This window comes from Salvelinus alpinus, chromosome 29, assembly GCF_045679555.1.
Source record: "Salvelinus alpinus chromosome 29, SLU_Salpinus.1, whole genome shotgun sequence".
In the NCBI taxonomy this organism is placed as follows: domain Eukaryota; kingdom Metazoa; phylum Chordata; class Actinopteri; order Salmoniformes; family Salmonidae; genus Salvelinus; species Salvelinus alpinus.
In genome coordinates this window covers 11,722,180-11,743,438 of record NC_092114.1, presented here as the reverse complement: position 1 = coordinate 11,743,438, position 21,259 = coordinate 11,722,180, and the positions used below count along the sequence as shown (strand labels likewise).

Here is a 21,259-nt window from a genome sequence, read left to right as displayed (position 1 = left end):
ATTTTGTCCTCTCTGTTCCGTTGGTGAATGTGCAGTCACTGGAGAACACACTGGATGAGTTTTATCAGGAGCTGAACAACTGTATTATTCTACAGTGAGCTACAAAACTATTAGGACAGTGACACTTTTTTATTTTTCGCGCTACTCCAGCACTTTGGGATTGTGAAATGACACAACGACCCGAGGTTAAAGTGCAGACTTGTCAGATTTTAATTTGAGGGTATTTTTACAGCACTTTTTTTGTACATATGGAGTAATGTACAGTCAGTGTCCCAATACTTCTGGAGCTCACTGTACGTTTCTCAAGAGTCCTGTCGATTTAACACCACAAACTGATGCTGGCACTAACACCGCACTCAACGAGCTGTATACGGCCATAAGCAAACAAGAAAATGCACATCCAAAGGTGGCGCTTCTCGTGGTCGATGATTTTTAATGCAGGCAAACTGAAATCCGTTTCCTCATTTTTACCAGCATGTGCACCGAGAAGTCGACAAAATTCTTGGTCACCTTTTTACTCCAACCACAGAAACGCATTACAAGGCTCTCTCTCTCCCTTTAACAAATATGACCATAATTATATCCTCCTGATTACTGTTTACAATAAAAGCTCAAACAGGAAGTACAGTGTCTTTTAGGGTCTAGCTCTCTCTACAACATAGTCTTCGTTGGCATAAATATGTGTGTCGTTGTGGAGACTGTCTTTAGAGTGTCTTCCTGACATGCAGCAGATGAGTCTGTAGATGGCCACCAGGGGGATGGAGATAACTGGTACTGAAGACAGCAGGACACAGATGGCAAACACCCAGTCTGGATACGGCAGAACTTCTGTTTCGGGGAAGTTCACCTGCACAGAAAGACATTTAGAATCAGAAAACGTAATTGCCTTGCAACAAATGACATCCCACAGGGCAAATCGCAATTGACACCCTATTCCCTGTAGGCTGTAGTGCACTGCTTATTAGATGAGTACTATGTAGTCATCTGACTGTGGCTGTCTCTCAACTGAAACCCTAGTCCCGCTTACTAGTATGAACAATTATCACGCACTACTATTGTATATATATGAATGATGTCGCTCTCACTGCTGGTGAGTCTCTGATCCACCGCTACACAGACGATACCATTCTGTATACTTCTGGCCCTTCTTTGGACACTGTGTTAACAACCCTCCAGACGAGCTTCAATGCCATACAACTCTCCTTCCGTGGCCTCCAACTGCTCTTAAACTCTAGTCAAATTAAGTGCATGCTCTTCAACCGTTCGCTGCCCGCACCCACCCGCCCGCCTGACTAACATCACTGCTCTGGACAGTTCTGACTTCGAATATGTGGACAACTACAAATACCTAGGTGTCTGGCTAGACTGTAAACTCTCCTTCCAGACTCAGATTAAACATCTCCAATCCAAAATTAAATCTAGAAACGGCTTCCTATTTCGCAACAAAGCCTCCTTCACTCATGCTGCCAAACATACCCTCGTAAAACTTACTATCCTACCGATCTTTGACTTCGGCGATGTCATTTACAAAATAGCCTCCAACACTACTCAGCAAATTGGATGCAGTCTATCACAGTGCCATCCGTTTTCTCACCAAAGCCCCATATACTACCCACCACTGCGACCTGTATGCTCTCGTTGGCTGGCCCTCGCTTCATATTTGTCGCCAAATCCACTGGCTCCAGGTCATCTATAAGTGTTTGCTATGTAAAGCCCCGCCTTATCTCAGCTCACTTGTCACCATAGCAACACCCACCCACAGCACGCGCTCCAGCAGGTATATTTCACTGGTCACCCCCAAAGCCAACTCCTCCTTTGGCTGCCTTTCCTTCCAGTTCTCTGCTGCCAATGACTGGAATGAATTGCAAAAATCACTGAAGCTGGAGTCTTATATCTCCCTCTCTAACTTTAAGCATCAGCTGTCAGAGCAGCTTACTGATCATTGCACCTGTACAGAGCCCATCTGTAAATATCCCACCCAGCTACCTCATCCCCATATTGTTATTTATTTTTTGCTCTTTTGCACACCAGTATCTCTACTTGCACATCATCATCTGCACATCTATCACTCCAGTGTTAATGCTAAATTGTAATTATTTCGTCACTTTTGGCTTTTTATTGCCTTACCTCACTAATCTTACTACATTTGCACACACTGTATACAGATTTTTCTATTGTGTTATCCCATGTGTAACTCTTTGTTTTTGTCGCACTACTTTGCTTTATCTTGTCCAGGTCACAGTTGTAAATGAGAACTTGTTCTCAACTGGCCTAAGACTATTGAACCTCTTAAATGACACCTACAGCCTAGCTGATCTGAGAAGAGAAACGCTTCGCACTACGTACAGAAATGTTGCTGAAAAATATGTAAGTATCACGACACACAGTTCAATATTTTTTCAGGAACATTCTATCTACCGTAGGTTTTCTTCTTCAAAACGAGGACTGCCAGCCGTTCAATGTATCCCATCTATCACATCTGATTTCAACCGTAGGTGGCGCGTTTCCAATAGACTAAGCTTTCCCTCAAGTTGAATTGAATTCAACTTGTCAAAATGATATAATTACTCCTGTCTATATAAATATAATCATTAAAAACATTACACCAGAGATTTAAGCCACAGACGGTCATTATTTCTACAATGTTGAAAATAGTTTAATAAAATAGAAACCCTTTGGTGTGTGTTTTGTCAAAAGTTTGGACACACCTACTCTTTCCAGGGTTTTTATTTGATTTATTTTACATTGTACATTCCTCGTGAAGCTGGTTGAGAGAATGACAAGAGTGTCCAAAGCGATCATCAAGGCAAAGGGTGGCTACTTCGAAGAATCTCCATATTTGTATTTATTTTTTAACACTTTTTTTTGGTTACTACATGATTCCATAGGTGTTATTTCATAGTTTTGATGTCTTCACTATTATTTGTACAATGTAGAAAATAGTACAAATAAAGAAAACCATTTGAATGAGTAGGTGTGTCCAAACTTTTGACTGGTACTGTGTATGTGTGTGTCAGAATTACTTTCCTATTGTTCCTCAAATGTAGTGTATGAAATAGCCTTTTGTAGCTCTGAGTCTCTACTTTTATCAAATAATTTTTTTTTTTTTTTTTTAAACATTTCAAATGTTTCTACATCAGACTGAATCTAGGGGGTGAGTTATGTCTGTCTCGGGGATTGGAAATGATGCAGCCAATTCCATTGATGGTTGCTTCAACCTGCAATGATAAAGCTGATCTGAATGTAGGTTGTTCTGAGGGCAAAATGGGGGGTGTCCCCGAGGAAAGGTTTGAAAAGGCTGCGTTAGCAGTGGTGGCTCTTACATAGTCAGGATTCCATGCTGCGTAGGTGGGATGTGTCTGGGCCTGGATGGCAACGTACGCCACCAACACCACGAACAGCATCAGAGGGCTGATGACCAACCAGCAAACCTTCCAGAAGATGTTGGGTCTATGTCCTGTCATGAACTCCAAGTCATCACTGAACCTATGGAGACAGGAAGAGGTTTTAAATCAAATGATATTTGTCACATGCACTGAGTACAATAGACCTTACAGTGAAATGCTTACTTACAAGCCCTTAACTAACAATGCAGCTTTAAGAAAAATAAGTGTTAAGTAAAAAATTTAAATAGAGAACAGCAGTAAAATAACAAGCGAGGCTATATACAGGGTGTTACGGTACAGAGTCAATGTGGAGGCTATATACAGGGTGTTACGGTACAGAGTCAATGTGGAGGCTATATACAGGGTGTTACGGTACAGAGTCAATGTGGAGGCTATATACAGGGTGTTACGGTACAGAGTCAATGTGGAGGCTATATACAGGGGGTACCGGTACAGAGTCAATGTGGAGGCTATATACAGGGTGTTACGGTACAGAGTCAATGTGGAGGCTATATACAGGGTGTTACGGTACAGAGTCAATGTGGAGGCTATATACAGGGTGTTACGGTACAGAGTCAATGTGGAGGCTATATACAGGGTGTTACGGTACAGAGTCAATGTGGAGGCTATATACGGGGTGTTACGGTACATAGTCAATGTGGAGGCTATATACAGGGTGTTACGGTACAGAGTCAATGTGGAGGCTATATACAGGGTGTTACGGTACAGAGTCAATGTGGAGGCTATATACAAGGTGTTACGGTACAGAGTCAATGTGTGAGGCTATATACAAGGTGTTACGGTACAGAGTCAATGTGTAGGCTATATACGGGGTGTTACGGTACATAGTCAAGGTGGAGGCTATATACAGGGTGTTACGGTACAGAGTCAATGTGGAGGCTATATACAAGGTGTTACGGTACAGAGTCAATGTGTGGGGGCTATATACGGGGTGTTACGGTACAGAGGGGTGTTACGGTACAGAGTCAATATGTGGAGGCACCGGTTAGTTGAGGTAATATGTAAATGTAGTTTGAATTACAGTGACTATGCATAGATAATAAACAGTAGCAGCAGTGTAAAAGAGGGGGTGGGGGGGAACGATGCAAATAGTCTCGGTATCCATTTGATTAGATGTTCAGGAGTCTTATGGCTTGGGGGGGTAGAAGCTGTTTAGAAGCCTTTTGGACCTAGACTTGGCGCTCCGGTACCGCTTGCCCTGCAGTAGCAGAGAGAACAGTCTATGACTAGGGTGGTTGGAGTGGTTGAATCAGGGTGGTTGAATTTTTAGGGCCTTCCTCTGACACCGCCTGGTATAGAGATCCTGGATGGCAGGAAGTTTGGCCCCAGTAATGTACTGGGCCGTACGCACTACCCTCTGTGGTGTCGGGGGCCGAGCAGTTGCCATACCAGGCAGTGATGCAACCAGTCAGGATGCTCTCGATGGTGCAGCTGTAGAACTTTTTGAGGACCCATGCCAAATCTTTTCAGTCTCCTGAGGGGGAAATAGGCTTTCTTGCCCTCTTCACAACTGTCTTGGTGTGTTTGGACCATGATAGTCTGTTGGTGATGTGGACACCAAGGAACTTGAAGCTCTCAACCTGCTCCACTACAGCCCCATCGAGCCCCCCCCCAAGCCACTACAGCCCTGTCTGAGACTGTCATTACAGGCTCAGACAGAAGAAAGGAGAAAGAGATGGAAGAGGAACAGATGAAAGCGGAACGAATGCCTCAGAACTGCAGATGACTCAGGTTTGGGGTTGCAAAATTCAGGTAACTTTCCCTAAATTCCCAGAAACCCCGTTTGTAAGGTTCCCTGATTCAGAAAGGAGTAACTAAATTCCCAGAAACCCCGTTTGTAAGGTTCCCTGATTCAGAAGGGAGTAACTAAATTCCCAGAAACCCCGTTTGTAAGGTTCCCTGATTCAGAAGGGAGTAAGCAGGAAATCCAGAGTCCTCCAATCAGGATTTTTTTTTAAATCTTGGAATTGGGAAAAGTTACTGGAATTTTGCAACCCTACGCAGATTCTGTAACATGTAGATGATCCAGGATTAAAACTTAATCGGTCACAAGTGGATTGTGTCGGGAATTGTAAAATGCTGAACCAAAAGATTAGGTGAACAACTGCTATATTTAAAGGTTTAACAGACCAACAACAGACATATGGGGAGACAGACATGTTCCTCTGAGAGGTTCCTAGCAATCTGCCCAATTCTAAAGACAAGACACTGGGCACAGACGTCAATTCAACACCTATTCCACGTTGGTTCAAAGTCATTCAACAAGTGTGTGTGCCCAGTGGGAAGACGCTCATTACAGTTCAAACCAGGACAACTATAGTATTATGAGGCTCTTACCGTCCTATTCCGTAGACGTATGCCACAGCGATGATTTCAAAGAAGGCGATGATAAGAAAAGGAACGGAGCCCACGTAACTGTTAAAGACCTCCAACCAGTAGTTCCCTGATCCCATAGTGAATATCAGAGCCACCAGGAACAATATCAGACAGATTATTGCTGGAGGGAAAGAAAGTGGGGAGTGATGGAGGGGGAGCGGGACAAGAGAAAACAAAAGACTGCGTTAAGATCGTTCCCAAAATAACCGTTTTTCGTCACACATTGGCAATGTTGAAAGATACGGAAATCTGATCATTTCCTTTTTGGCTTTTACCTGTGAAGAGCTCATTGGGCATCCACTTGGGCACCAGTTTGAGGTCATGAAGGGGAGTGAGGATGCCCTCCAGATTACCAAACATGGAGGACAGACCCAGACTGAACAGCATGATAAAGAAGAGCACAGCCCACACCTGGTCAAACAGACAGGATTCACATCAACAACAGCCCACACCTGGTCAAACAGACAGGAATCACAACACAGCCCACACCTGGTCAATCAGACAGGACTCAAAACAACACAGCCCACACCTGGTCAAACAGACAGGAATCACATCAGATACAGATGTATTTAACTGGGTTAAACACAGAGTCTCTGTATTAAAACTGTAGTTTTTTTAAATAAGTAATAAAAAAATAAAACAAAGAGTCAGCCCATACCTGAGAGCCAGGCATCGATATCACCGCTTCTGTGAACACGATGAACGCTAACCCAGTACCAGACGCACTCTGGAGGGAGGATGGAGAGAGAAACAAGACAACCAATTAGATTATGTTATGCAGCGAGGGTAGGTTGAATAACAAGAAAACTTGACTCAACCCATGTTTGCCCTGAGGTAGTTAAACTGCTGACTATGGTACCTGATCCAAGAAGGTTTGCAGGTCGCATGTCTTCAGGTTGAGATCGGATACTCTAGATGGATGTGTCCCATTTAAAGAGTCAAACCACTGCTCGTAGTTTTCAACCGTTATGTTCATGTCGTTAATATCAAACTCGTTGGTCAGAGCTAAGATGTTACTGTAAGTTACAAGAGAAACATATTGGTCATTTGTTTTGGTTGAGTTTGCATCTGTTTTTTCCAGAGGATATCAAACACACAAGGTAGAATATAAAGGTTTAACAACTTGACTGCAAACTAGTTTCATGATGTAGCTAATGTTGCCAAATAAACGTCCATTTTATCACACCTACCCATTCAGACAGGTGACATAGTTGGTGTGGGCCTTGAATCCCAGGATGGCAAAGATGGGGATGGAGGCATAGATAGATGTAGCACTGTTTATAACCCCCACTAAAACAGCATCCTTTTCACAGTTATTCCTGACCAAACACACAGACAAGAAACAAAGTGAATGCAAATGATTGGTCAATGGTGGAACATCGAGGGAGGCTTGTCAAGGGAGGTGAACGATATGTCAAATTAAAAGTCTTGGGGGATGAATGACATGCTGGACCCATAAAGCTTGATGTTACTAATAATGATTGACCATTGGGCTTACTTCTGGCTGTTGTAACTGGAGAATGAGATGAGTCCACCAAAGGCCACTGACAGAGAGAAGAAGATCTGAGTAGCAGCATCCAGCCATACCTGGGGGTTCTTCAGGATCTCCCACTGATGTGACACACAGACAGAAACACATATTGTAGGTTGGAATATATTTTTACATTATTACAAATGAGGTGGATTGTAAAGCCACGTTACTTTCCCTCTGTCTCTCTCTCGGTCTCTTTTTTCTCTCTGTCTCTCTCACACACAAACTGAAACCCCTGAGCCCTTTATCACCCTTTTTTACACTGATCTTAACTGTTTTTTGTACATATTTGCACCAGCATTTCCTGACCAGAAACAACTTTTGGACATCAGAAGAGGAATACAAAAATCTTGATTTGGATGAAGAGTTCTACTTCAACGAGTCGGCAGCTGTGGATGTCCTGCTCATTCCGGACCAGCTGTGGATGTCCTGCTCATTCCGGACCAGCTGTGGATGTCCTGCTCATTCCGGACCAGCTGTGGATGTCCTGCTCATTCCGGACCAGCTGTGGATGTCCTGCTCATTCCGGACCAGCTGTGGATGTCCTGCTCATTCCGGACCAGCTGTGGATGTCCTGCTCATTCCGGACCAGCTGTGGATGTCCTGCTCATTCCGGACCAGCTGTGGATGTCCTGCTCATTCCGGACCAGCTGTGGATGTCCTGCTCATTCCGGACCAGCTGTGGATGTCCTGCTCATTCCGGACCAGGCCTTAAACCCCGGGACTCGAAAGAGGAAGAGACGGGGCAAGAGAGGCAAACGATCTGCAACCTTGATAAAACTACGTCGGTGATAAACCGCCTCTACCCTCCGTTCTATTGGTGAACGTACTAATCACTGGAGAATAAACTGGATGAGCTCTGTTGGAGACTATCCTATCAACAGGACCTGAAGAACAGTAATATCCTATGTTTTTCAGAGTCGTGGCTGAACAAGGACATCAAATCAGATTTTATTGGTCACATGTTTAGCAGATGTTATTGCTTAAATGCTTGGATAATATACAGTGCATTCAGACTCCTTCACTTTTTCCACATTTTGTTACCTTACAGCATTATCCTAAAATGGATAAAACATTTAAAAGAATCTCATCAATCTACAATGGTGGTGGTGGCAGCATCATGCTGTGGTGATGTTTTTCAGCAGCAGGGACTGTGAGACTAGTCAGAATCGAGGGAAAGAGGAGGGTAGCAAAGTACAGAGAGATCCTTGATAAAGCAGACAGGATCTCAGGACCTCAGACTGGGGTCAAGGTTCACCTTCCAACTGGACAACGACCCTAAGCACAGAGCCAAGACAATGCAGGAGTGGCTTTGGGACAAGCGTCTGAATGTCCTTGAGTGGCCCAGCCAGAGCCCGGACTTGAACCCGATCGAACATCTCTGGAGTTTTCTTTATTTTTACTATTTTCCTCATTGTACAATAATAGTAAAGACATCAAAGATAAGAAATAACACATTTGGAATCATGTAGTAACCAAAAATATGTTAATTCTTCAAAGTAACCACCCTTTGCCTTAATGACAGCTTTGCACACTCTTGGCATTTTCTCAACCAGCTTCATTAGGTTGTCACCTGCAATAAATTTCAATTAACAGTTGTGCCTTCTTAAAAGTTAATATGTGGCATTTCTTTCCTTAATGCGTTTGAGCCAATCAGCTGCGTTGTGACAAGTTAGGGTTGGTATACAGAAAATAGCCCTATTTGGTAAAAGACAAAGTCAATATTATGGCAAGAACAGCTCAAATAAGCAAAGAGAAACAACAGTCCATCTTTACTTTAAGACATGAAGGTCAGTCAATCCTGAAAATGTCAAGAACTTTTAAAGTTTCTTCAAGTGCAATTGCAAAAACAATTAAGCGCTATGATGAAACTGGCTCTCATGAAGCCCGCCACATGAAAGGAAGACCCAGAGTTACCTCTGCTGCAGAGGATAAGTTCATTAGACATACCAGCCTCAGAAATTGCAGCCCAAATAAATGCTTCACAGAGTTCAAGTAACAGACACATCTCAACATCAACTGTTCAGAGGAGACTGCGTGAATCAGTCCTTCATGGTTGAATTACTGCGAAGAAACCACTACTAAAGGACACCAATAATAGGAAGAGACTTGCTTGGGCCAAGAAACATGAGCAATGGACATTAGACCGGTGGTAATCTGTCCTTTGGTCTGATGAGTCCAAATTTGAGATTTTTGCTTCCAACCGCCGTGTCTTCGTGAGACGCAGAGTAGGTGAACGGATGATATCTGCATGTGTGGGTCCCACCGTGAAACATGGAGGAGGAGGTGTGATGGTGTGGGGGTGCTTTGCTGGCGACACTGTCTGTGATTTATTTAGAGTTAAAAGCACACTTAACCAGCATGGCTACCGCAGCATTCTGCAGCGATACACCATCCGCATTCTGCGCTCAGTGGGACTATCATTTGTTTTTCAACAGGGCAATGACCTAACACACCTCCAGGCTATGTAAAGGATATTTGACCAAGAAGGAGAGTGATGGAGTGCTGCATCAGATGACCTGGCCTCCACAATCCCCTGACCTCAACCCAATTGAGATGGATTGGGATGAGTTGGACCGCAGAGTGAAGGAAAAGCAGCCAACAAGTTTGTTTAATACTTTTGATGTCTTCACTATTATTCTACAAAAACCCTTGAATGAGTAGGTGTGTCCAAACTGTTGACTGGTACTGTAGCTGTGCAGCGACGCTCCCCATCCAACCGGACAAAGCTTGAGAGGATTTGCAGAGAAGAATGGGAGAAAGTCCCCAAATACATGTGTGCCAAGCTTGTAGCGTCATACCCAAGAAGAATCGAGGCTGTAATCGCTACCAAAGGTGCCTCAACAAAGTACTGACCAGGGTCTTGACGTTACTGCAGTACGGCATCGTAACCGACTTCAGTGGGCAAAGGCTCACCTTCGATGGCCACTGGTATGCTGGAGAAGTGTGCTAAACTGTATCGGGCTGATGGCAGTGTGGGCGAGCGGTTTGCTGATGTCAATGTTGTGGACAGAGCACCCCATGGTGGGGGTTGGGTTATGGTATGGGCAGGCAGAAGTGAAAGACAATGAACACAATTGCATTTTATCGATGGCAACTTGAACGCACAGAGATACTATGATGAGATCCTGAGGCCCATTGTCGTGCCATTCATCCACCGTCATCACCTCATGTTTCAGCATGATATTGCACAGCCCCATGTCGCAAGGATCTGCACACAATTTTCAGATTTACAATTCCTGGAAGCTGAAAATGTCCCAGTTCTTCAATCGCCCACACACTCACCAGACATGTCACCCATTGAGCATGTTTGGGATGCTCTGGATCGACGTGTATGACAGCGTGTTCCAGTTCCCGCCAATATCCAGCAACTTCGCACAGCCATTGAAGAGGAGTGAGACAACATTCAGGCCACAACAGGCCACAATCAACAGCCTGATCAACTCTAAACAAAGGTCTCGTGCTGCATGAGGCAAATGGTGGTCACAACAGATACTGACTGGTTTTCTGATCCATGCCCCTACCTTTATTTTAAACCTACAGATGCATATCTGTATTCTCAGTCGTGAAATCCATAGATTAGGACCTAATTATATTTTTCTAAAATAAATAAAATAACTAATTTATGAACTGTTCCATTGCATTTATATTTCGGTTCAGTGTACAGTCGTGGCCAAAAGTTTGGAGAATGACACAAATATTAATTTCCACAAAGTTTGCTGCTTCAATGTCTTTAGATATTTTTTGTCAGATGTTACTATGGAATACTGAAGTATAATTACAAGCATTTAATAAGTGTCAAAGGCTTTTATTGACAATTACATGAAGTTGATGCAAAGAGTCAATATTTGCAGTGTTGACCCTTCTTTTTCAAGACCTCTGCAATCCGCCCTGGCATGCTGTCAATTAACTTCTGGGCCACATCCTGACTGATGGCAGCCCATTCTTGCATAATCAATGCTTGGAGATTCTCAGAATTTGTGGGGTTTTGTTTGTCCACCCGCCTCTTGAGGATTGACCACAAGTTCTCAATGGGATTAAGGTCTGGGGAGTTTCCTGGCCATGGACTCAAAATATCAATGTTTGTTTCCCGAGCCACTTAGTTATCACTTTTGCCTTATTGCAAGGTGCTCCATAATGCTGGAAAAGCCATTGTTCATCACCAAACTGTTCCTGGATGGTTTGGAGAAGTTGCTCTCGGAGGATGTGTTGGTACCATTCTTTATTAATGGCTGTGTTCTTAGGCAAAATTGTGAAAAGGCAAAATTGTGAGTGAGCCCACTCCCTTGGCTGAGAAGCAACCCCATACATGAATGGTCTCAGGATGCTTTACTGTTGGCATGACACAGGACTGATGGTAGCGCTCACCTTGTCTTCTCTGGACAAGCTTTTTTCCGGATGCGCCAAACAATCGGAAAGGGGATTCATCAGAGAAAATGACTTTACCCCAGTCCTCAGCAGTCCAATCCCTGTACTTTTTGCAGAATATCAGTCTGTCCCTGATGTTTTTTCTGGAGAGAAGTGGCTTCTTTGCTGCCCTTCTTGACACCAGGCCATCCTCCAAAAGTCTTCGCCTCAGTGTGCGTGCAGATGCACTCACACCTGCCTGCTGCCATTCCTGAGCAAGCTCTGTACTGGTGGTGCCCCGATCCCGCAGCTGAATCAACTTTAGGAGACGGTCCTGGCGCTTGCTGGACTTTCTTCGGCACCCTGAAGCCTTCTTCACAACAATTGAACCGCTCTTGATGATCCGATAAATGGTTGATTTAGGTGCAATCTTTCTGGCAGCAATATCCTTGCCTGTGAAGCCCTTTTTGTGCAAAGCAATGATGACGGCACGTGTTTCCTTGCAGGTAACCATCGTTGATAGAGGAAGAACAATGATTCCAAGCACCACCCTCCTTTTGAAGCTTCCAGTCTGTTATTCGAACTCAATCAGCATGACAGAGTGATCTCCAGCCTTGTCCTCGTCAACACTCACACCTGTGTTAACGAGAGAATCACTGACATAATGTCAGCTGGTCCTTTTGTGGCAGGGCTGAAATGCAGTGGAAATGTTTTTTGGGGATTCAGTTCATTTGCATGCCAATTCATCTGATCACTCTTCATGACATTCTGGATTTTATGCAAATTGCCATCATACAAACTGAGGCAGCAGACTTTGTTAAAATTAATATTTGTGTAATTCTCCGAAGATTTGGCCACGACTGTAGTCGTACTGTATAGTGTAATTAACTCGTACATATCGACTCAGTACTGGTGCCTCGTGTTTATAGCCAAGTAATTGTTAATCAACAGTATTTATTCCTTGTGTTATAGTCTTTCTATTATTTATCTCTACATTGTTGGGAAGAGCCTGTAAGTAAGCATTTTAATGTTAGTCTACACCTGTTGTGTACAAAAGCATGTGACAAAATAAATAAGATTTGAATGGCCACTTGCCGATGTGTTTGATAGTAATCGCTCAAGTCTGCAAGTGTTTTTGGGCAAAATGTGAGTTGATACGCTACGTCCGAAATGTCTCCTTAACATGTCCTGTAGCATGACTCCATACTCTCGGGCAGAAACATTTGTAAAAGCAAAATTACATCTCTACTCCTGCACAAAATATTTGCAAGTGTTTCGGTCCCTAGTGTTTTCATCAGCTGATTTAGCTTATTGTAGCCTTATAGGCTCAGTGGCTGTAGCCTGCTTGCTAGCTAGCTAGCCTCTCTGACACAAAAAAGCAATGTAAAGTTAGCTAAGGATGTTTGGCACTGATAAACAGCATGTGGTTTGTTACTTATTTACGGAAGTATGACAGCTTGCTGATTAAGCAGTCATTTCATACTTCAGCATGTTTGCGGAGCATACAATCGCTACATTGTAACGTTGGGTCAGCTAAGCGCGCAGCGCAACAGCAGAGCAGACTCTGTATTGTACTGACTCGGGGCAGAGCAGGCCGTTTGCTGCTTCATTAACGTTCATTGTGATAAAATAATGTTACTAAATTAGCTTGTTAGCTAGCTAGCTAATAGAAGGAACATCGTCTTTTAGTGTTCCACTGGCTGGTAAGCTTCTCTTTTGTTTCATATAAAGTGGCAGGCTCAGGCTTAGCAAGCTAATGGACACGTTTTTTTGTGTACATGATCAAACTTAAAAAATACACTAAACTCCTTACCTAGATGTACAATCGCGTGACTAAGACCTCCTATGCAAAAAAAAAAGACACGCGGAGGAGAAACTAGCGTTTGAGAATGACTCGAGTGTCCGAGTGATCAGTGTTGAGATTTAGCCAACCTCACGGACGGACGGACGGACGGACGGACGGACGGACGGAAAAAAATGATAAATAATAAATACATTGAGGGATGAGACATGAAAAGAGAACAGAGACAGCCGGGAGGGAAGGGAGATTCAGATATGGGCAGATATGGTCCGTCCGTCCGTCCGTCCGTCCGTCCGTCCGTCCGTCCGTCCGTCCGTGAGGTTGGCTAAATCTCAACACTGATCACTCGGACACTCGAGTCATTCTCAAACGCTAGTTTCTCCTCCGCGTGTCTTTTTTCCGGACGGACGGACGGACGGACGGACGGACGGACGGACGGACGGACGGACGGACGGACGGACGGACGGACGGACGGACGGACGGACGGACGGACGGACGGACGGACGGACGGACGGACGGACGGACGGACGGACGGACGGACGGACGGACGGACGGACGGACGGACGGACGGACAGACAGACAGACAGACAGACAGACAGACAGACAGACAGAGGACTTACGTCAGGTGTGAACAGATACATTAGACCTTCAGATGCTCCAGGAAGGGTCAGGGATCTCACCAGAAAGATGGTTAGTACCAGGTAGGGGAACGTTGCTGTGACGTACACAGCCTGTAATAAGACAGGTGATGAAAAGGTATATATATATTGTTTTAAGCCGCTTGCACATTGCCACAACAAACTCCAACAAAGATCAACATTCTAAAGTTGGCAGATGTTCGCTACTTTTAGAATATTGTGTTGTAGAACAGCTGACAGGGCATTCAGATCTAAAAGACGTGACTTAGAGTTGAGACCTTTTCCATGGTTTCGGTGCCGCTTTACAATCATGTGATGAACCTTTGAAACAAAGTTGCCACTTGGTTGAAGCAAACTAGTATCATGAAATACATGCATCAGAAATGGGGAACACTTTTGTTTGATTTGTCAGAGAAATATCAGCAAGCTAGGGCAACCTAACTGCAGTAAAATAGCTAGCTAGCTGTCTGCTTGGCTAAACACAGAACGTCAACACACTGTTCTCTGGCTAAACAGATCCATCTCGTCTCAAGTCTAGAGCTTAAGATTTAAATCTTGGTAACTCCAGCAGCCGATATGAGACGTTCTAAAACTAGAGCGTTCAGATGGAGCAAACTTTGTTCTAAAATTGCATGAAATCCTTCCGAGCTTAAAAATGCAGCACACTCTGCCTCTCACCTTGCCGATGGTCTCGATCCCCCTGATGAAACAGATGTAAACGATAGACCAGGCGGTAGCTAAGCTGACCACCAGCCACCATTGTAGAGAGCCACTGGTCTCCATGTTAGGAGTGATGTTCAGGGTCTGGCGGTACCAGAAGTAGTTGACCGGTGTGCTTTCTACACACTCCTTCACGTACCCTGGTTCAAATGATCACTTACTTTGGTCAAATTACATAATGTACACTTGCTGTTCATTCTTCAACTATGGTCCAACCTACAAACTGTGCATGGTTCCTGACAAATGAACAAATAGCTAGAATGAACTAATAATAATAATAATTAATTGAATTTACAGAAAATAGCGATTTTCTACCAACTGTTGTACTCAAAGCGCTTCATACCTGTGTTGTTGTGGTTGAGGGGACATTGGCTCCAGGGCAGGGGGTCCTGGAAGGAGTTGAAGAGGTACCAGAGGACCCAGGCCACGATAGTGTTGTAGAACAGACTCACACAGAAGGACACCACCATTGAGGCTACACCTGATGGACATGGGATAGTAGATCAGAAACACCAAACAGCAGCTAGTAGAGGATGTTCCCTGTCTGGGTGTTTAGTTTTGGCCACCCACCTACTCCTGAGAAGAAGAAGAAACTGCACAATTTAATTACTCCAATGAAATAATTGATTTAACTTCACTAGGGTAGGGGGCAGCATTCGGAATTTTGGATGAAATGCATGGCCAAATTAAACTGCCTGCTTCTCGGGCCCAGAAGATATGATATGCATATAACTGGTACACTTGGACAGAAAACACTCTAAAGTTTCCAAAAACTGTTAAAATAGTGTCAGTGAGTATAACAGAACTGATGTGGCAGGCGAAAACCTGAGAAAAATCCATTCAGGAAGTAGTTTGTTTGTTGTTGTTGTAGTTTTCTATTAAATGCCATAACAGTATCCATTGACTTAGGACTCAAACTGCAGTTTCTATGCCTTCCACTAGATGTCAACAGTCTTTAGAAATAGTTTCAGGCTTGTATTCTGAAAAATTAGGGAATAAGAGCATTCGGAATGACTGGACGATAAAGTGTCGCAGAGCTTTTTCATGCGCTCGACAGAGAGAGAGCAATTCTTGTTTACCTTTAAAATTTACTACGTTATTGTCCAGTTGAAATATTATCGATTATTTAGGCTAAAAACAACCCGAGGATTGAATATAAACATCGTTTGACACGTTTCCATGAACTTTACGGATACAATTTGGATTTTTTTGTCTTCTTGTTTTGACTGCGTTTGAGCCTGTGGATTACTGAAGAAAACGTGCGAACAAAACGGAGGTTTTTGTATATAAAGAGACTTTATCGAACAAAATAAACATTTATTGAGTAAATGAATGTCTGCTGAGTCAACCATATGAAGATCATCAAAGGTAAGGGATTCATTTTATCTCTATTTCTGACTCTGTTCTACTTGGCTGGTTACTGTTTGTAATGAATTGTCTAGTGGCTATGTTCTCAAATAATCGTAAGGTATGCTTTCGCCGTAAAGCATTTTTTAAATCTGACACCGTGGTTTGTTTCACAAGACGTTCATCTTTAAATCTATGTAAAAAATATGTTTTGTTTTCAAAAAATTTATAATGAGTATTTCTGTATTTGAATTTGGCGCCCAGCAGTATCACTGGCTGTTGAAGAGGTGGGGCGCTAACGTCCCACATACCCAAGAGAGGTTAACCAACGTTTCAACAGCTAAGCTGTCTTCATCAGGGTTTCATCACCTACCTACTCCTCCCAGGTAGGGTGATATGGAGTTCCAGACTCCGATGCTGCCCATACGGAGCCTCTGTCCTATAGCCAGCTCCAAGTAGAGCAGAGGCAGACCCTGAAACACCAGGGCTATCAGGTAGGGGATCAGAAACGCACCTGGAGAGAGGGGACACGGGTCAAACACCAGGGCTATCAGGTAGGGGATCAGGAACACACCTGGAGAGAGGGGACACGGGTCAAACACCAGGGCTATCAGGTAGGGGATCAGGAACACACCTGGAGAGAGGGGACACGGGTCAAACACCAGGGCTATCAGGTAGGGGATCAGGAACACACCTGGGGAAGGAGATGTTCAATAGATGTTCAACTAACTGTCAACAATCTAATTATCCATTAACCCTAAACTTAAACCCTGGAACCTTATAGGCTAGTTACTTACTTTTCTCATGAACACCGTACAAATTCTAATTAAATGTACACATTTCTTTCTTATGTGATATATTGGTCTCCATAGCATTTTACATTGTAATGGATTTGGATCGGGTCTGAATAAATTAATAAGGATTAGCCCCTTTTTTTAATTTACCCGAATCTAACTGCTTGTAGCTCAGGCCCTGAAGCAAGGATATGCATATTCTTGGTACCTTTTGAAAGGAAACACTTTTAAGTTTGTGGAAATCTGAATTGAATGTAGGAGAATATAACACAATAGATATGGTAAAAGAAAATACAAAGAAAAAACCAACCAATTTTTGGGGTATTTTCTTTCTACCACCATCTTTGAAATGCAACAAAGGTCCCACACATAGCAATCACTCTGGTTGTAATTCCGATGATGTTCACAAGAGGGCAACAGTGTACATGCAACGTTTCAGACTGATAACTTGAAGTATGAGCAAGCTACATGACATTTGTCAACCAGGTACATTTGGGTAAATCGTGAAGGACACATTTACATTTACATTACATTTTTCTGCAAGAATATTTTTGAGAGTATATTTGATATACTTTGATTTAGCTTTTCCATTATTAGTAGCCTCATTGTAAGTTCAACATTTGCAAAACACCCAGTTTTCATAACTTCATAACTCTCCATATTCTTGCAATTTTTGTCCAAAAGGAAAAGGTTTGCTGTCGCACAAGGTTAGCAGCAAAATTGTGTGACAGATATGGGATTTCATACCCCCGTAAAGCCCAGCTCATTGGTTATCTAGCTAGCTTCGTTTGATCCCGATTGGTGCTTATTTGACAAAATTACAGTCAATCAAGTGAAGACCACCCGTGTCATCGGCGCGCCATGAAGGAGTCGCTCTTTGACCAAATTTGGTGTCCTATAAGATATGTGTCCTACTACACATATACTACACTCCTAATGATATAGTGAAGTCTAGTTACGTTCTAGGATCTCTGAGGAGTAAATAGGAATGTAATTTGACTGGTTGAAACAATGTTTAGGGTTAGATTTTCACAGATTCCTTTCTTTGCAAATTGAACGAGTGGAAATATAAAATTGATTGTGCATGTTATATGGACCTTTTTATAGATATGAAAAAGGATTTTATCTAACAAAACAACACTTCATGTTACCTCTGGGACCCTTCAAAATGATTTCAAAATGTAAGTACACATTTCACCTTCAGAGGGGAATTTATCAAACCTATCGCGGTGAAAAAATTGTTTTGTTGTTAGGAGCTCTCCTCAAACAATAGCATGGCATTTCTTAGCAGTAATAGCTACTGTAAATTGGACAGTGCAGTTATATTAACAAGAATTTAAGCTTTCAGCCGATATAAGACACTTACAGTTGAAGTCGTTAGGTTGGAGTCAGGTTGGAGTCATTAACTTAGGTTGGAGTCATTAAATCTCGTTTTTCAACCACTCCACAAATTTCTTGACAACAAACTATCGTTTTGGCAAGTCGGTTAGGACATCTACTTTGTGCATGACACAAGTCATTTTTCCAACAATTGTTTACAGACAGATTATTTCACTTATAATTCAATGTATCACAATTCCAGTGGGTGAGAAGTTTACATACACGAAGTTGACTGTGCCTTTAAACAGCTTGGGAAATTCCATGAAATGATGTCATGGCTTTAGAAGCTTCTGATAGGCTAATTGACATCATTTGAGTCAATTGGAGGTGTACCTGTGGATGTATTTCAAGGCCTACCTTCAAACTCAGTGCCTCTTTTCTTGACATCATGGAAAAATCAAAAGAAATAAGCCAAAACCTAAAAAAAATTGTAGACCTCCACAAGTTTGGTTCATCCTTGGGAGCAAATTCCAAACTAGAATATATTGAAGCAACATCTCAAGACATCAGTCAGGAAGTTAAAACTTGGTCGCAAATGGGTCTTCCAAATGTACAATGACCCAAGCATACTTCCAAAGTTGTGGCAAAATGGCTTAAGGACAACAAAGTCCCTGATGTCTTGAGATGTTGCTTCAATATATCCAGGTAATTTTCCTTTCTCGTGATGCCATCTATTTTGTGAAGTGCACGAGTCCCTCCTGCAGCAAAGTACCCCCACAACATGATGCTGCCACCCCCGTGCTTCACGGTTGGGATGTTGTTCTTCGGCTTGCAAGCCTCCCCCTTTTTCCTACAAACATAACGTTGGTCATTATGGCCAAACAGTTGTATTTGTTTTTCATCAGACCAGAGGACATTTCTCCAAAAAGTACGATCTTTGTCCCCATGTGCAGTTGCAAACCGTAGTCTGGCTTTTTTATGCCGGTTTTGGAGCAGTATCTTCTTCCTTGCTGAGTGGCCTTTCAGGTTATGTCGATATAGAACTCGTTTTACTGTGGATATAGATACTTTTGTACCTGTTTTGGAGTAACCATCACAAAGCCCTGACCTCAATCCTATAGAAGATTTGTGGGCAGAACTGAAAAAGTGTGTGGGAGCAAGGAGGCCTACAAACCTGACTCAGTTACACTAGCTCTGTCAGGAGGAATGGGTCAAAATTCACCCAATTTATTGTGGGAAGCTTGTGGAATGCTACCTAAAACATTTGACCCAAGTTAAACAATTTAAAGGCAACGCTACCAAACACTAATTGAGTGTATGTAAACTTCTGACCCAAATGTGATGAAAGAAATAAAAACTTAAATAAATCATTCTCTCTACTATTATTCTGACATTTCACATTCTTAAAATAAAGTGGTAATCCTAACTGACCTAAGACAGGGAATTATGCTGCATTTTATCTCTGGGACTGTCAGGATGACAAATCAGAGCAAGATTACTGAATGTAAGTACATTATTTAACCTTCAGAGGTGAATGTATCAAACCAGTTAGAAGCCTGATGTTATAGGAGAGCCTATGAGAATAGAAGCCTGGTGTTGTAGGAGAGCCTATGAGAATAGAAGCCTGGTGTTGTAGGAGAGCCTATGAGAATAGAATCCTGGTGTTGTAGGAGAGCCTATGAGAATAGAAGCCTGGTGTTGTAGGAGAGCCTATGAGAATAGAAGCCTGATGTTGTAGGAGAGCCTATGAGAATAGAAGCCTGGTGTTGTAGGAGAGCCTATGAGAATAGAAGCCTGGTGTTGTAGGAGAGCCTATGAGAATAGAAGCCTGGTGTTGTAGGAGAGCCTATGAGAATAGAAGCCTGGTGTTGTAGGATGGCATATCTTAGATAACACTTCTAAGCCACAATCATGCCGTTTCTGTTCATTACGTATTCAGATATATAAACCGAGTAGATAATGTTTAACTACTGTCATTCCTCTGTTTCCTCAAACACGATCTAGTTGGTCTGTGCACTACATATTGATACAACATGGACAGAAATCACAAGATTGAGGCTTGAAGGTTTTATCTAAGAGATGAATGTCCAAGATGTTAGGAGTTATCTCTCATACCATTATAAAAACATCTTCAGAGTTAAAATGTTAAATTGAGAGAAACATGAACAAAGTTGTAGGGGGAAAAATGAAAGAAAAGACATGTAAAAGGCATCTATACCCCCTCCGTAAATCTGGCAGAGGTAGGGGAAGCGCCACACGTTCCCCACTCCAACAGCGAAGCCAATGCAGGTCAGCAGGTACTCTGCCTTGTTGTTCCACTTGGGTCTCTCCTCTCTCCCCTTGTTGTCCTCCATACCCTCCTCTGGCATGCTCAGATCTCAACAGTAGTTTAGCTCAGTAGTAGATCAACCTCTGGTTTTCAGTTTAGTCCAGTGTGTTTTAGTCCGAGGTTCTAGCACTCTGAACCAATGCTTATTCTGTAGAGGGAGCACAGTTATTCTGTTGTCCACTTGAATTCACTGGTTGGGTGTTGGTGTCTTTACTCCAGTGTCTGATCTGAAACACATGGTTAATGTGTGAAGGGTGCTCTACGAGTCTCCTGTGTTTTTCCAGTGTCCACCGTAGTTTTCCAGTAAAGTGGTGTTCGGTAGGTGCAGCCGATGTGAAATGGCTACCTAGTTAGCAGTGCACTAGTAAGGTTAAATCCGTGATGTCACCCGTTCTAGAAGACCTAGAAGTAGTCGTTTCCCTTGCTCTGCTTTTGTGTAGTGACGGTTAAAGATGCTTCGTGGGTGTTCAGAGGGTCCCTGGTTGAGCCCAGCTTGGGGGCAAGGAGAGAGACAGATGCAACACAGTTGCATAGGGTCACAGGGTCCAAGTCAAAAGTGCAAATATCAGATCTGACGAGAGTGTAAAGTCACAGTAGCTAATTTGGGTTAATGGTCAATGTGTGAGGGAACTCTTAAAAAGTTTCCAGT

General features: G+C 43.0%; 1 protein-coding gene across 1 annotated transcript; it reads right to left on the bottom strand.

Annotated features, from left to right (window-relative positions):
- Window positions 1–407: 407 nt before the first annotated feature.
- Window positions 408–21,023, bottom strand: LOC139558948 (sodium-dependent neutral amino acid transporter B(0)AT3-like). The gene is made up of 13 exons (XM_071374470.1): window positions 20,500–21,023; window positions 16,541–16,681; window positions 15,164–15,301; window positions 14,779–14,960; window positions 14,083–14,193; window positions 7,282–7,394; window positions 6,974–7,102; window positions 6,643–6,799; window positions 6,442–6,510; window positions 6,059–6,194; window positions 5,745–5,904; window positions 3,324–3,486; window positions 408–847 (listed from the first exon to the last, which is right to left on the bottom strand). The coding sequence occupies exons 1-13, from the start codon at window positions 20,648–20,650 to the stop codon at window positions 635–637; spliced, it is 1,863 nt and encodes a 620-aa protein (XP_071230571.1). The 5' UTR covers window positions 20,651–21,023; the 3' UTR covers window positions 408–634.
- Between the last annotated feature and the right edge of the window lie 236 nt (window positions 21,024–21,259).